The 12,302-nt window shown below is 44.2% G+C and overlaps 1 protein-coding gene across 5 annotated transcripts in view; it reads left to right on the top strand.

Annotated features, from left to right (window-relative positions):
- LOC121538347 (RING finger protein 44) overlaps nt 1–12,302 on the top strand; it is a 44,764-nt gene that overhangs the window by 19,491 nt on the left and 12,971 nt on the right. For all 5 annotated transcript variants that reach the window (XM_041846284.2, XM_041846255.2, XM_041846265.2 and 2 more), the window contains exons 5-6: nt 817–990; nt 10,378–10,545. In XM_041846284.2, the coding sequence (XP_041702218.1) occupies nt 817–990; nt 10,378–10,545 (342 nt within the window). The remainder of the gene's footprint in view (nt 1–816; nt 991–10,377; nt 10,546–12,302) is intronic.

Below are 12,302 nucleotides of genomic sequence, written 5' to 3'. Positions count from 1 at the left end.
ACCACTACCAACACGCCATACCACTACCAACACGCCATACCACTACCAACACGCCATACCACTACCAACACGCCATACCACTACCAACACGCCATACCACTACCAACACGCCATACCACTACCAACACGCCATACCACCAACACGCCATACCACTACCAACACGCCATACCACTACCAACACGCCATACCACTACCAACACGCCATACCACTACCAACACGCCATACCACCACCAACACGCCATACCACCAACACGCCATACCACTACCAACACGCCATACCACTACCAACACGCCATACCACCAACACGCCATACCACCACCAACACGCCATACCACCAACACGCCATACCACTACCAACACGCCATACCACTACCAACACGCCATACTACCAACACGCCATACCACCACCAACACGCCATACCACCACCAACACGCCATACCACCACCAACACGCCATACCACTTCAGTCGTGTTCACTGTCGATGTAGCATCCCTACCAACACTGCTTCTTTCTTAAGCTGTTTAGCAGCATGATCTTTGCAAATACTTTTGACGTCATTGCATCTGTGCTTTGGACATATTCCCTCCTGCTCATGTGTTTGTGTAGAGTAAGGATTGGCCGTGTTTGGCCAGTAATACCCATAGATCATAGATTGCTTTTAATCCATAGATTATTATTTGACTCATGTTGAATTTGGTTTCTTGAGGACGGTCCTGCCAGTCTTGTTCCGTATGGTTAACCAACAGTTTATTATTGTCATTTGTTATTAATAGTGTGTCTGTCTGTCTTTTTTTTCTCTCTCTCTTTTCTAGCTCATCCAAGCCTGTACAATGCAGCATTTGCCGGTGTCTTACCAAGCCTTCCCACCGCTGATCTCCAGGGAGCATTTTATACTGCACCCCAACCCCCCGGGGCCCCCCCACCAGCCTCCTCACCTTACTCCTCTCAGCCAGTTCCTCCCGCTCCAGAGGCAGCACACACGCACGGTGAGTACCCCGTTGAGTCCCAAATGGCACCCTGCATAGTACATAGGGCCCATAGGGTTCTGGTCAAAAGTAATAATAATTGATTCAACTTTTGTAGCGCTCTTCATTACATACATTCATTACAAGAATCTCAAAGCGCTTTAAAGTAACCCAAAAAAAACAAACATGCAATTTAGAAACACCAACATATGATGAACATTTAGAAAGTTCATGGCTTGGAGTGGTCATCTGAGGGAGGTGGTTAAGCAGGGAGAGAAAGTCTGGAGGCAGGCAGGCAGGCAGGCAGGCAGCGAGCGCGGTCTCATCAAGGTGTCTCGCCGTCTCTGGCTTTTCCATAGTAGGAGCTCGGCCACTGCAGACCATGGATTCTGTAGTAGGTAGCTAGTGAGCTAGTCCTTCACCACTACCAACGGGGGGGGGGGGTCAAACGTTTTGGCTCAAACTCCACATCGAGATGTTTTTCTCGATTTGTTTGTCAAAATCAATTCGTGGGCCCCCAAAAAAATGGCACTTATTTGAAAGTATATACAGTGCCTTCAGAAAGTATTCATACCACTTGACTTATTTCACGTTTTTGTTGTTACAGCCTGAATTCAAAATGGATTCATATTGTATTTGTTCTCACCCATCTACACACAATACCCCATAATGACAAAGTGAAAACATGTTTTTTTTAGAAACTTTAGCAAATGTATTGAAAATTAAATACAGAAATATGTCACACCCCTGAGCCAATACATGTTAAAATCACCTTTGGCAGCGATTACAGCTGGGAGTCTCTACGAGCTTTGCACACCTGGATTGGACAATATTAGCACATTATTCTTTAAAAAATTATTAAAGCTCTGTCAAATTGGTTGTTGGTCATTGGTAGACAGCCATTTTCAAGTCTTGCCATTGATTTTCAAGCCGATTGTAAGTCAAAACTGTAACTAGGCCACTCAGGAACATCTTGGCAAGCAACCCCAGTGTAGATTTGGCCTTGTGTTTTAGGTTATTGTCCTACTGAAAGGTGAATTTGTCTCCCAGTGTCTGTTGGAAAGCGGACTGAACCTGGTTTACCTCTAGGATTTTGCCTGTGCTTAGCTCTATTCCGTTTATTTTTATTCTAAAAACAAACTCCCCAGTCCTTGCCGATGACAAGCAGATACCCATAACATGATGCAGTCACCACCATGCTTGAAAATATGAAGAGTGGTACTCAGTGATGTGTTGGATTTGCCCCAAACATAACGTTTTTTATTCAGGATTTCTTTGCCACATTTTTTGCAGTTTTACTTTAGTGTCTTATTGCGAACAGGATGCATGTTTTGGAATATTTTTTATTCTGTTCAGGCTTCCTTCTTTTCACTCTGTCATTTAGGCTAGTATTGTGGAGTAACTACAATGTTGTAACTACACTTTGTTAAGTGTTGCAGTTATTTCAGTTGCTGTAGTAGCTGACGTGTATAGTGTTGAGTCATCTGCATACATAGACACACTGACTTTAATCAAAGCCAGTGGCATGTTGTTAGTAAAGACTGAAAAAAGCAAGGGGCCTAGACAGCTGCCCTGGGGAATTCCTGATTCTACCTGGATTTTGTTGGAGAGGCTTCCATTAAAGAACACCCTCTGTGTTCTGTTAGACAGGTAACTCTTTATCCACAATATAGCAGGGGGTGTAAAGCCATAACACACATGTTTTTCCAGCAGTAGACTATGATCGATAATGTCAAAAGCCGCACTGAAGTCTAACAAAACAGCCCCCACAATCTTTTTATCATCAATTTCTCTCAGCCAATCATCAGTCATTTGTGTAAGTGTTGTGCTTGTTGAATGTCCTTCTCTATAAGCGTGCTGAAAGTCTGTTGTTAATTTGTTTACAGTAAAATAGCATTGTATCTGGTCAAACACCATTTTTTCCAATAGTTTACTAATGGTTGGTAACAGGCTAATAGCGGAATGACTTTTGCTTCCCTCCAAGCCTGGGGGCACACACATTCTAGTAGGCTTAAATTGAAGATATGGCAAATAGGAGTGGCAATATCGTCCACTATTATCCTCAGTAATTTTCCATCCAAGTTGTCAGACCCTGGTGGCTTGTCATTGTTAATAGACAACAATAACTTTTTCTCACCTCTTCCACACTCACTTTACGGAATTCAAAATTACAATGCTCGTCTTTCATAATTTGGTCAGATATGCTTGGATGTGTAGTGTCAGCAATTGTTGCTGGCATGTCATGCCTAAATTTGCTAATCTTGCCAATGAAAACATTATTAAAGTAGTTGGCAATATCAGTTGGTTTTGTGATGAATGAGCCATCTGATTCAATTAATGATGGAGCTGAGTTTGCCTTTTTCCCCAACGTAATTTAAGGTGCTCCAAAGCTTTTTACCATCATTCTTTATGTCATTTATCCTTGTTTCATAGTGTAGTTTCTTCTTTTTTATTCAGTTTAGTCCCATGATTTCTGAATTTGCAGTATGTTTGCCAATCGGTTGTGCAGCCAGACTTATTTGCCATTCCTTTTACCTCATCCCTCTCAACCATACAATTCCTCATCAATCCACTGGGATTTAACAGTTTTTACAGTCATTTTCTTAATGGGTGCATGCTTATTAGTAACTGAAATAAGCAATTTCATAAATTTGTGCAGTGTCTGTTTGCTCCTCATTACACACCACGGACCAACATGTATTCTTTACATCAACAACATAGGAATCACTACAAAACGTATTGTATGACCTCTTATACACTATATTAGGCCCAGCCTTTGGAACTTTGGTTTTCCTAGATATGGCTACTATATTGTGATCACTACATCCGATGGATTTGGATACTGTTTTCAAACAAATCTCTGCAGCATTAGTAAAGATATGATCAATACATGTTGATGATTTAATTCCTGTGCTGTTTGTAACTACCCTGGTAGGTTGACTGATAACCTGAACCAGGTTGCAGGCACTGGTTACAGTTTGAAGCGTTTTCTTGAGTGGGCAGCCTGATGAAAGCTAGTCAATATTTAAATCACCCAGAAAGTATACCTCTCTATTGATATCACATACATTATCAAGCATTTCACACGTTATCCAGATAATGACTGTTAGCACTTGGTGGTCTATAGCAGCTTCCCACAAGAATGGGCATTAGGTGAGGCAGATGAACCTGTAGTCATATTACTTCAACAGTATTTAACATGAGATCCTCTCTAATCTTCACAGGAATGTGGTTCTGAATATAAACAGCAACACCTCCACCATTGGCATTTCTATCTTTTCTGTAAATGTTATAACCTTGCATTGATACCACTGTATCATCAAAGCTATTATCTAAGTGAGTTTCAGAGATAGTCAGAATATGAATGTCATCTGTTACTAGCAAATTATTGATTTCATGAACTTAGTTTCTTAAGCTACATATGTTAACGTGGGCTATTTTGAGCACTTTTCTTCTGGGATGCGTACTTGTTTTTATTGCTTTACTGGGAAGCTTAGCAGCAGTAGATGTGCTCATGTTCTTTATGTTAGTGCAGGGTGAGCTGCACACGGTGGACTGCCTCCTCGGGCACACCGGCTCAGTGCTAACAGTATAAATCTGGTTGCTGGGCACATGATCACTGCACACAACAGCTGCAGGATCAGCAGAGGCACCCAGGGCAGCTAGAGGGACACAAAACAGGTTACCCACATTGTGTCTACCGACGCCCCTGATGTAATGTACATTTGCTGAAGCATTTTGACAACTCTGCGTCACAATGATGGGGATTAGCTGAGCTGGGCTTGGGTCATCGCTAAGTCATTGTCTCAACGCAGCCTTATAATGCTGTGAAAGGATCCAGGAACCCAAATGATTTGGGTGGATCCCATCCTCCGTATGAAATGTGTTTTGTTTCCAAAAGGTATCGAAATTGTCAACAAAAGTTACACCCATTGAGCTGCAATAATCACGTAGCCAGTTGTGAAAAGAGAGAATCCTGCTAAAGCGTTCAATGCCACGATTCAGAGAGGGCACAGGGCCAGATATGATGGGTCTTTTGTTAGTGTCTAGCAGAGAGTCAATCAGCTCTTTAAAATCCAGTTTCAACTGTTCAGAGCTGCCCTTTATAATGTAATTAAAACCCACATGGACTACGATAGAATCGATTTCCATGTCCTGACGTAGTACATTCGGGAGCAGCTTAGTAATGACATTTACTCGAGCTCTGGGATAGGACATTGTTTTTGCACCAGGAATGGTCACATTTCTTACCATGGAGTTGCCCAAAATCACGGCTGGCGAGAAGGACGAGGAAATCCGCCCACTCCCACGCTTCACAGGATGCAGGCCTCCGACAGATGCTCGATCCAGAGCAGGGACGGAAGGTTGCCGACGTCGACTTAGAAATCGTAGTAGTAGGCACTGCAGACACAGGCACCCCCAGCGACAAAGGTGCAGGAAGATCAGGCTCCAGGACGGCGTAACTATTTGTTGTTTTAATCCGCTCCGGGCCTCTCGTTGGGAGTGTAGACTGCTTTGCGGGAGGTCGCTGTCTTCGGCTTTCACGGCTTGTGACATGCGACCATCGTTGATTGCCTTTCTCCTCATGCTGTGCTCCTTCGACGGCGCTATCAGATGGGGGAGCTCCGGGCAACACCGGCCAGTCGGATGATGACAAATTACAAGGCGGAGATGCATCCAACAAGCGCGAACGCCGTCCAGCCACCGGCGTAGAAAAGGTCAACATTCCACTCTGCGTTCTCCCCAGTTTCTTACGTAGGCTGGCGACCTGCGTGATCAAGGAAGCCACCTCAAGCCTATAATCCTCGGCAAGCAAACAATTGCCGCATTGGAACTCTGAGTGATCCGGTTTGTCTTGAAACAAAGCGAAATAGATACAGCTCCTACAGTGCTGGAACCGTTCATTTAGTTCTCCAGACAAAGAGGGCTCCATTGCAAAACTAATCTGGTACCAACTTCGTTAGCTTGATGGCTAGCACCTTAGCGGATTGTCAGTCGAGTGATTAGTTATTGGATTGACATGATGGAAGAGAATCTGAGGGATTTCATTCCATGGCTGCCAAGGGAGACCATCCGTGCTACAATGCCACAATGTTTTTAAGGACCACTACCCAGGAACAATCTGCATTATTGACTGCTCAGAAACTGCTTTTACAGAAGTGCAAGAATCTGGATTCAAGGGGGGGGGAGTCATTCAGCCATTACTACGCCCAAAACACTATCAAGTACCTGGTGGCCATTGCACCTTGTGGTCTAGTGATGTTCATCTCCTCAGCATATGGAGGTAGATGTAGCCACAAATATATAACATCGGATTCTGGGTTCCTGGTGTACCTCCTATCCAGGTGATGAGGTCCAGCCTTCACAAAAAAGAGGCGCACAGCTGTCAGAGGAGGACACCACATGTACAAGACGTGAGGGTTCATGTGGAACGCGTAATTCAAAGGCTCAAACAGTTTAGACTCAACCTCATCTAAAATGGACAAAATACTTCAAATCTGTGCTGCCGTGTGTAACCTGTGTGGTGATATCATTCATGAAGATGCTGAATGAACTGACCAGTCAAATGCCATTCACAGGGTCGATTTCCCAATATGAATTAAAGTTATGTGTCAAAAGTTACGTTAAATAAATTTCAATTCATTCTATAACAACTCAACTTAATTATTTGTTTTACATACTCATTAATATTAATAAAAAACAAAGCCATAAAAACAATTTCCACAATACTGTGACTGTTGATGCATTAAGTCAGGATTTTAAAATTGAAAAACAATTTGTTAATAGTAACTGCAAACAGGAGAGACATCTGACTACATCATTCTACAGAGCTGCATGTATTTGTCACTCAGTGACAATCTGCCTGCCTGATGCTCCTCAACAATAAATGGCAGCGTGTGTGTAAAGGAGAAGGTCTTCAGCCTCAGGGCAGCCTCGGCACAGGACTGTGCATCACAGGGAACAGGGATGTCAACTTGCTGGGACGGAGTCCAGATGAGCACCTTTTTACTTTCTCTCAGTCCTGTGCAAAACATACCAATTTGCACCTGCATGTAGTGGCCACGTGGCCCGTGTGGTTGCAGTGGTCCCTCCACCAACTTCACATCACAGGCTTTCCCGTTGAAGACATCATCCGGAGAATCACAGCCCTTCCCCATGACAGGACACTTGATCCCCAACAGCTCCTTGGAGTTCAGCAGTCCGTCAGGGCTTGCTGATAGCCATGGCTCTTCAACACTGACAACAGTGCCTCTGTGGTCCACAGAGTATCCACAGTCTTCCAGAGCCACTGGGAGGTCATCAGCTCAATATCTTTCCCGTAGCGTGTGGCTGCATTCCCTCGGAACCCGGGATACAGGATGCTCCTGGAGAAACTGACCAGGGTTGGTGGATTCCCTGACAGGGACCTTCTTGGCTGAGCTTGCAGTAACTCGAAGCTTCCTTGAGTCATGCCACAAGTGTGAGGCACTCTGCTCCGTTGTGATCTGTTCCAAAGCAGTCGACTGGGTTGGGTCAGGTTTCACAAATTCATTGCAGAAGGACAGGCACTTCTGGCAGTTGTAATTGACATGCTGTCCATGTGGCTGGGAAAGAGTAGACAATATATATTAAGTTATTTATATGGCGTTAGAAAGCGTTGAACAGAAGAGAGACACACATCAGTTCAAATACATTTTTAAATGGTACAGCCACAAATAAATATTCCTTTCAGTCCAATTTGACCTGGGATGCCACTGGCTGTGATACTATTTAACACACGTATAGAGCAGACTCCCCACAGGCGGATTCAGGTGTCTCCAGGCTCCTATTAAATTCCTCCTGTGAGTGGAATGCAGGAGTGGGAGGCAAGGGGTGGACATTCTGGACGCTTTTCTGCATATTGGTCACTGGCGTTTTATGGTGTGTGAAGTCAATGCTGTTTAACCGCTTTGGCTCAGGGTTTTTGTTTATTTGTTAAGATGTGTTTAACGATGCGCGTTTTTTTAATTATTAGCTAGCCACCGCTCTGAGGTAATTCGCTAGCGTTGACGGAAAGTTGTGAAACGGAAAGACAAACACAATCGTGTTCGAATGGATCTGGGTAAAGGGGGCGGGGCTACATAAGGTGAATACAGTTGGTATACGGTTGATACACAGTGCTGTGAAAAAGTATATGCCCCCTTTTCTAATTTCTAATTTCCTCAATTTTTGCATATTTTTGATACTGAGTGTTATCAGATCTTCAATGAAAACCTAATATTAGATAAAGGGAACCTGAGTTTACAAATAACAACAATTATTGATACTTATTTAATTAACAAAGTTATGCAACACATAATTGCCCCCTTTACACTCAATAACTGGTTGTGCCACCTTTAGCTGCAATGACTGCAACCAAATGCTTCCTGTAGTTGTTTATCAGTCTCTCACGTCGCTGTGGAGGGATTTTGGCCCACTCTTCCATGCAGAACTGCTTTAACTCAGTGACATTTGTGGGTTTTCAAAAATGAACTGCTCGTTTCAAGTCCTGCCACAACATCTCAGTTGGGATTAGGTCTAGACTTTGACTTGGCCATTCCAAAACTTCAAATTTGTTGCTTTTTAACCATTTTCATGTAGACTTGATTGTGTGTTTTGGATCATTGTCTTGCTGCATGACCCAGCTGCGCTTCATCTTAAGCTCACAGACGGATAGCCTGTGGTCCTCTGTAGCTCAATTGGTAGAGCATGGCACTTGTAACGCCAGGGTAGCGGGTTCGATCCCCGGGACCACCCATACGTAAAAATGTATGCGCACATGACTGTAAGTCGCTTTGGATAAAAGCGTCTGCTAAATGGCATTTTTAATTAAATTTTTTATTCTCCTGTAGAATTCTTGGTTTGTTCTATTGAGGCAAGTTGTCCAGGTCCTGAGGCAGCAAAGCATCCCGAAACTATCACACTACCACCACCATGCTTGACCGTTGGTATAAGGTTCTTACTCTGGAATGCAGTGTTTGGTTTTCACCAGGCTTAATGAGACCCATGTCCTCCAAAGAGTTATACTTTTGACTCATCTGTCCATAGAAAATTATTCCAAAAGTCTTGATGATCTTCCATGTGCTTTTTGGCAAACTTTAGTCAACTTTTTGGACGAGATTCCTGAAACGCCTGCCAGAGGTGAATTTTTGGAGGAGGGGTAGGCAATAATTTTCCCCACACGCTTCCTTGCCCTGGAGTCGTGCAGGACCCCGATAGAGGGCAGGTGACAGCCAATGACCCTTTGCAGACCGGACAATGCGTTGCAGTTTGCCCTTGAAGCGGGCCGACTCAGACCCAAACTAGGCGGTGATGGAGGAGGTGAGGATGGACTCAATGATTGGTGCATAAAACTGGATCAGGATTGACTGGGAGATTTTAAGAGGTTTTTTTCAGTCACCATTGGCCTCATGGTGAAATCCCTGAGCGGTTTCCTTCCTCTCCTGCAACTGAGTTAGGAAGGACGCCTGTATCTTTGTAGTGACTTAGTGTATTGATACACCATCCAAAGTGTAATTAATAACTTCACCATGCTCAAAGGAATATTCAATGTCTGCTTTTTTTTACCCATATACCAATAGGTGCCCTTCTTTGCGAGGCATTGGAAAACCTCCCTGGTCTTAGTGGTTGAATCTGTGTTTGAAATTCACTGTTCGACTGAGGACCTTACAGATAATTGTATGTGTGGAGTACAGAGATGAGGTAGTCATTCAAAAGTCATGTTTAACACTAGTATTGCACACAGTGAGTCCATGCAACTTATGTGACTTAAGATATTTTTTACTCCTGAACTTATTTAAGCTCCCCATAACAAAGGGGATGAATACTTATTGACTCAAGACATTTCAACATAATTCCACTTTGACATTATGGGGTATTGCGTGTAGGCCACTGAAACAAAATCTCAATTTAATCCATTTTACAATTTCTACTTTCTATCAAGTTGTAGTCGTTCAGGAGTGGCCTGGAGTGTTTTTCAACCCAAAATAGTTTCTTTATTTTATTTATCATACTCTCTGTTTCCAACCATCCACACACACACACACACACACACACACACACACACACACACACACACACACACACACACACACACACACACACAACTATTTGTTTTCATTAGCTATGACTCAAGAGAACTATCCCTAAGTGACTGTTAGTGCGTGTGTGTCCTGCTTTCACAGTGTGTAGGGAATAGGGTGCCATTTGGGACGGAATCCTGGGATTTAGTTAGAATGTGTTAACCAAATATCGATATTGCTTTCAGTGGTACTTTCTGAATGCACATTTCTGTATAGTAGTTGATCCACATTAATTAAAAAGGAATGAGTCTGAGTTAGAATGTGTGAAACCTGTCACTGACTGTTAAGTTCTCTCTCTCACTCCCTCCCTCTCCCGTCGGTCGGCCAGCCTCTCCAGAGGGTAGAGAATGAGGTGGATCTCAGGGGGGACCAGCACCCATTAGGAACGTTCTCTTACCCTCCCTCGAGCCACCACCACCCACCAGCGATGCCTCCCTCTGTCCCCCTCCAGTACCTCCCTCAGGAGCCTCTGCACCAGGAGATGCCCTTCCCAGTGGTAAGACTTTACCTCACATCTTCCCTTCCCAGTGGTAAGACTTTACTTCACATCTGCCCTTCCCAGTGGTAAGACTTTACCTCACATCTTCCCTTCCCAGTGGTAAGACTTTACCTCACATCTTCCCTTCCCAGTGGTAAGACTTTACCTCACATCTACCCTTCCCAGTGGTAAGACTTTACCTCACATCTGCCCTTCCCAGTGGTAAGACTTTACCTCACATCTGCCCTTCCCAGTGGTAAGACTTTACCTCACATCTTCCCTTCCCAGTGGTAAGACTTTACCTCACATCTTCCCTTACCAGTGGTAAGGCTTTACCTCACATCTGCCCTTCCCAGTGGTAAGACTTTACCTCACATCTGCCCTTCCCAGTGGTAAGACTTTACCTCACATCTGCCCTTACCAGTGGTAAGGCTTTACCTCACATCTGCCCTTCCCAGTGGTAAGACTTTACCTCACATCTGCCCTTCCCAGTGGTAAGACTTTACCTCACATCTGCCCTTCCCAGTGGTAAGACTTTACCTCACATCTGCCCTTCCCAGTGGTAAGACTTTACCTCACATCTGCCCTTCCCAGTGGTAAGACTTTACCTCACATCTGCCCTTCCCAGTGGTAAGGCTTGATGCCATAGAGCTAGCTAGCTGAACCAGTATCTGTGAGTTAGAAACCCTTCTAACGCCCAGAAAGCACCGATTTGAAACTCCCATCCACCAGGTGCCGACATTTTTTTGGGTTGCTTGGACATTTTTAGTTAGACATTTTTTGGAAGTACATACCGGCCGTGACGGCAGTTAATTTCGATAGTTGCTAATCGATACTCCTTATTTGAGTAACAAACGTATTTTTACATTATTAAAGGGATGCTTCGGGATTTTGGCGTTATCTACTTCCCCAGAGTCAGATGAACTTGTGGACACCATTTTTATGTTTCTGTCCAGTATGAAGGAAGTTAGAGGTAGATAGCAGTGCTGAGCGATTAACCCGTTATTAAACAGCTAATTGACCGACGTCTGTTCAATTACTTGAATTCCATTTAGTTAATTTTTTTAGTGTGAGCCCAACGCGCCCTTTTTCTAGAGTGAAATCAAGTCGAACTACACTACATGACCAAAAGTATGTGGACACCCCTTCAAATTAGTGTATTCGGCTATTTCAGCCACATCCGTTGCTGACAGGTGTATAAAATCGAGCACACCGCCATGCAATCTCCATAGACAAACATTGGCAGTAGAATGGCCTTCCTGAAGAGCTCAGTGACTTTCAACGTGGCACCGTCATAGGACGCCACATTTCCAACCAGTCAAGAACTGTTCGTCGGGAGCTTCATGAAATGGGGATCCATCGCCCAGCAGCCGCAATGCCAAGCCTAAGATCACCATCCGCAATGCCAAGCCTAAGATCACCATCCGCAATGCCAAGTGTTGGCTGGAGTGGTGTAAAACTCTGGAGCAGTGGAAATGCGTTCTTCGGAGTGATGAATCATTCTTCCCCATCTGGCAGTCCGACGGACGAATCTAGGTTTGGGGGATGCCAGGAGAACGCTACCTGCCCCAATGCATAGTGCCAACTGTAAAGTTTGGTGGAGGAGGAATAATGGTCTGGGGCTGTTTTTTTTTTCATGGTTCAGGCTAGGCCCCTTAGTTCCGGTGGAAATCTTAATGCTACAGCATACAATGACATTCTGTGCTTCCAACTTTGTGTCAACAGTCTGGGGAAGGTCCTTTCCTGTTTCAGCATGACAATGCCCCCGTGCACAA

Source organism: Coregonus clupeaformis, unplaced genomic scaffold (genome assembly GCF_020615455.1).
Source record: "Coregonus clupeaformis isolate EN_2021a unplaced genomic scaffold, ASM2061545v1 scaf0004, whole genome shotgun sequence".
Taxonomy (NCBI): Eukaryota; Metazoa; Chordata; class Actinopteri; order Salmoniformes; family Salmonidae; genus Coregonus; species Coregonus clupeaformis.
Note: the sequence above shows the minus strand (reverse complement) of the source record. Positions and strands in the feature narration are given on the sequence as shown.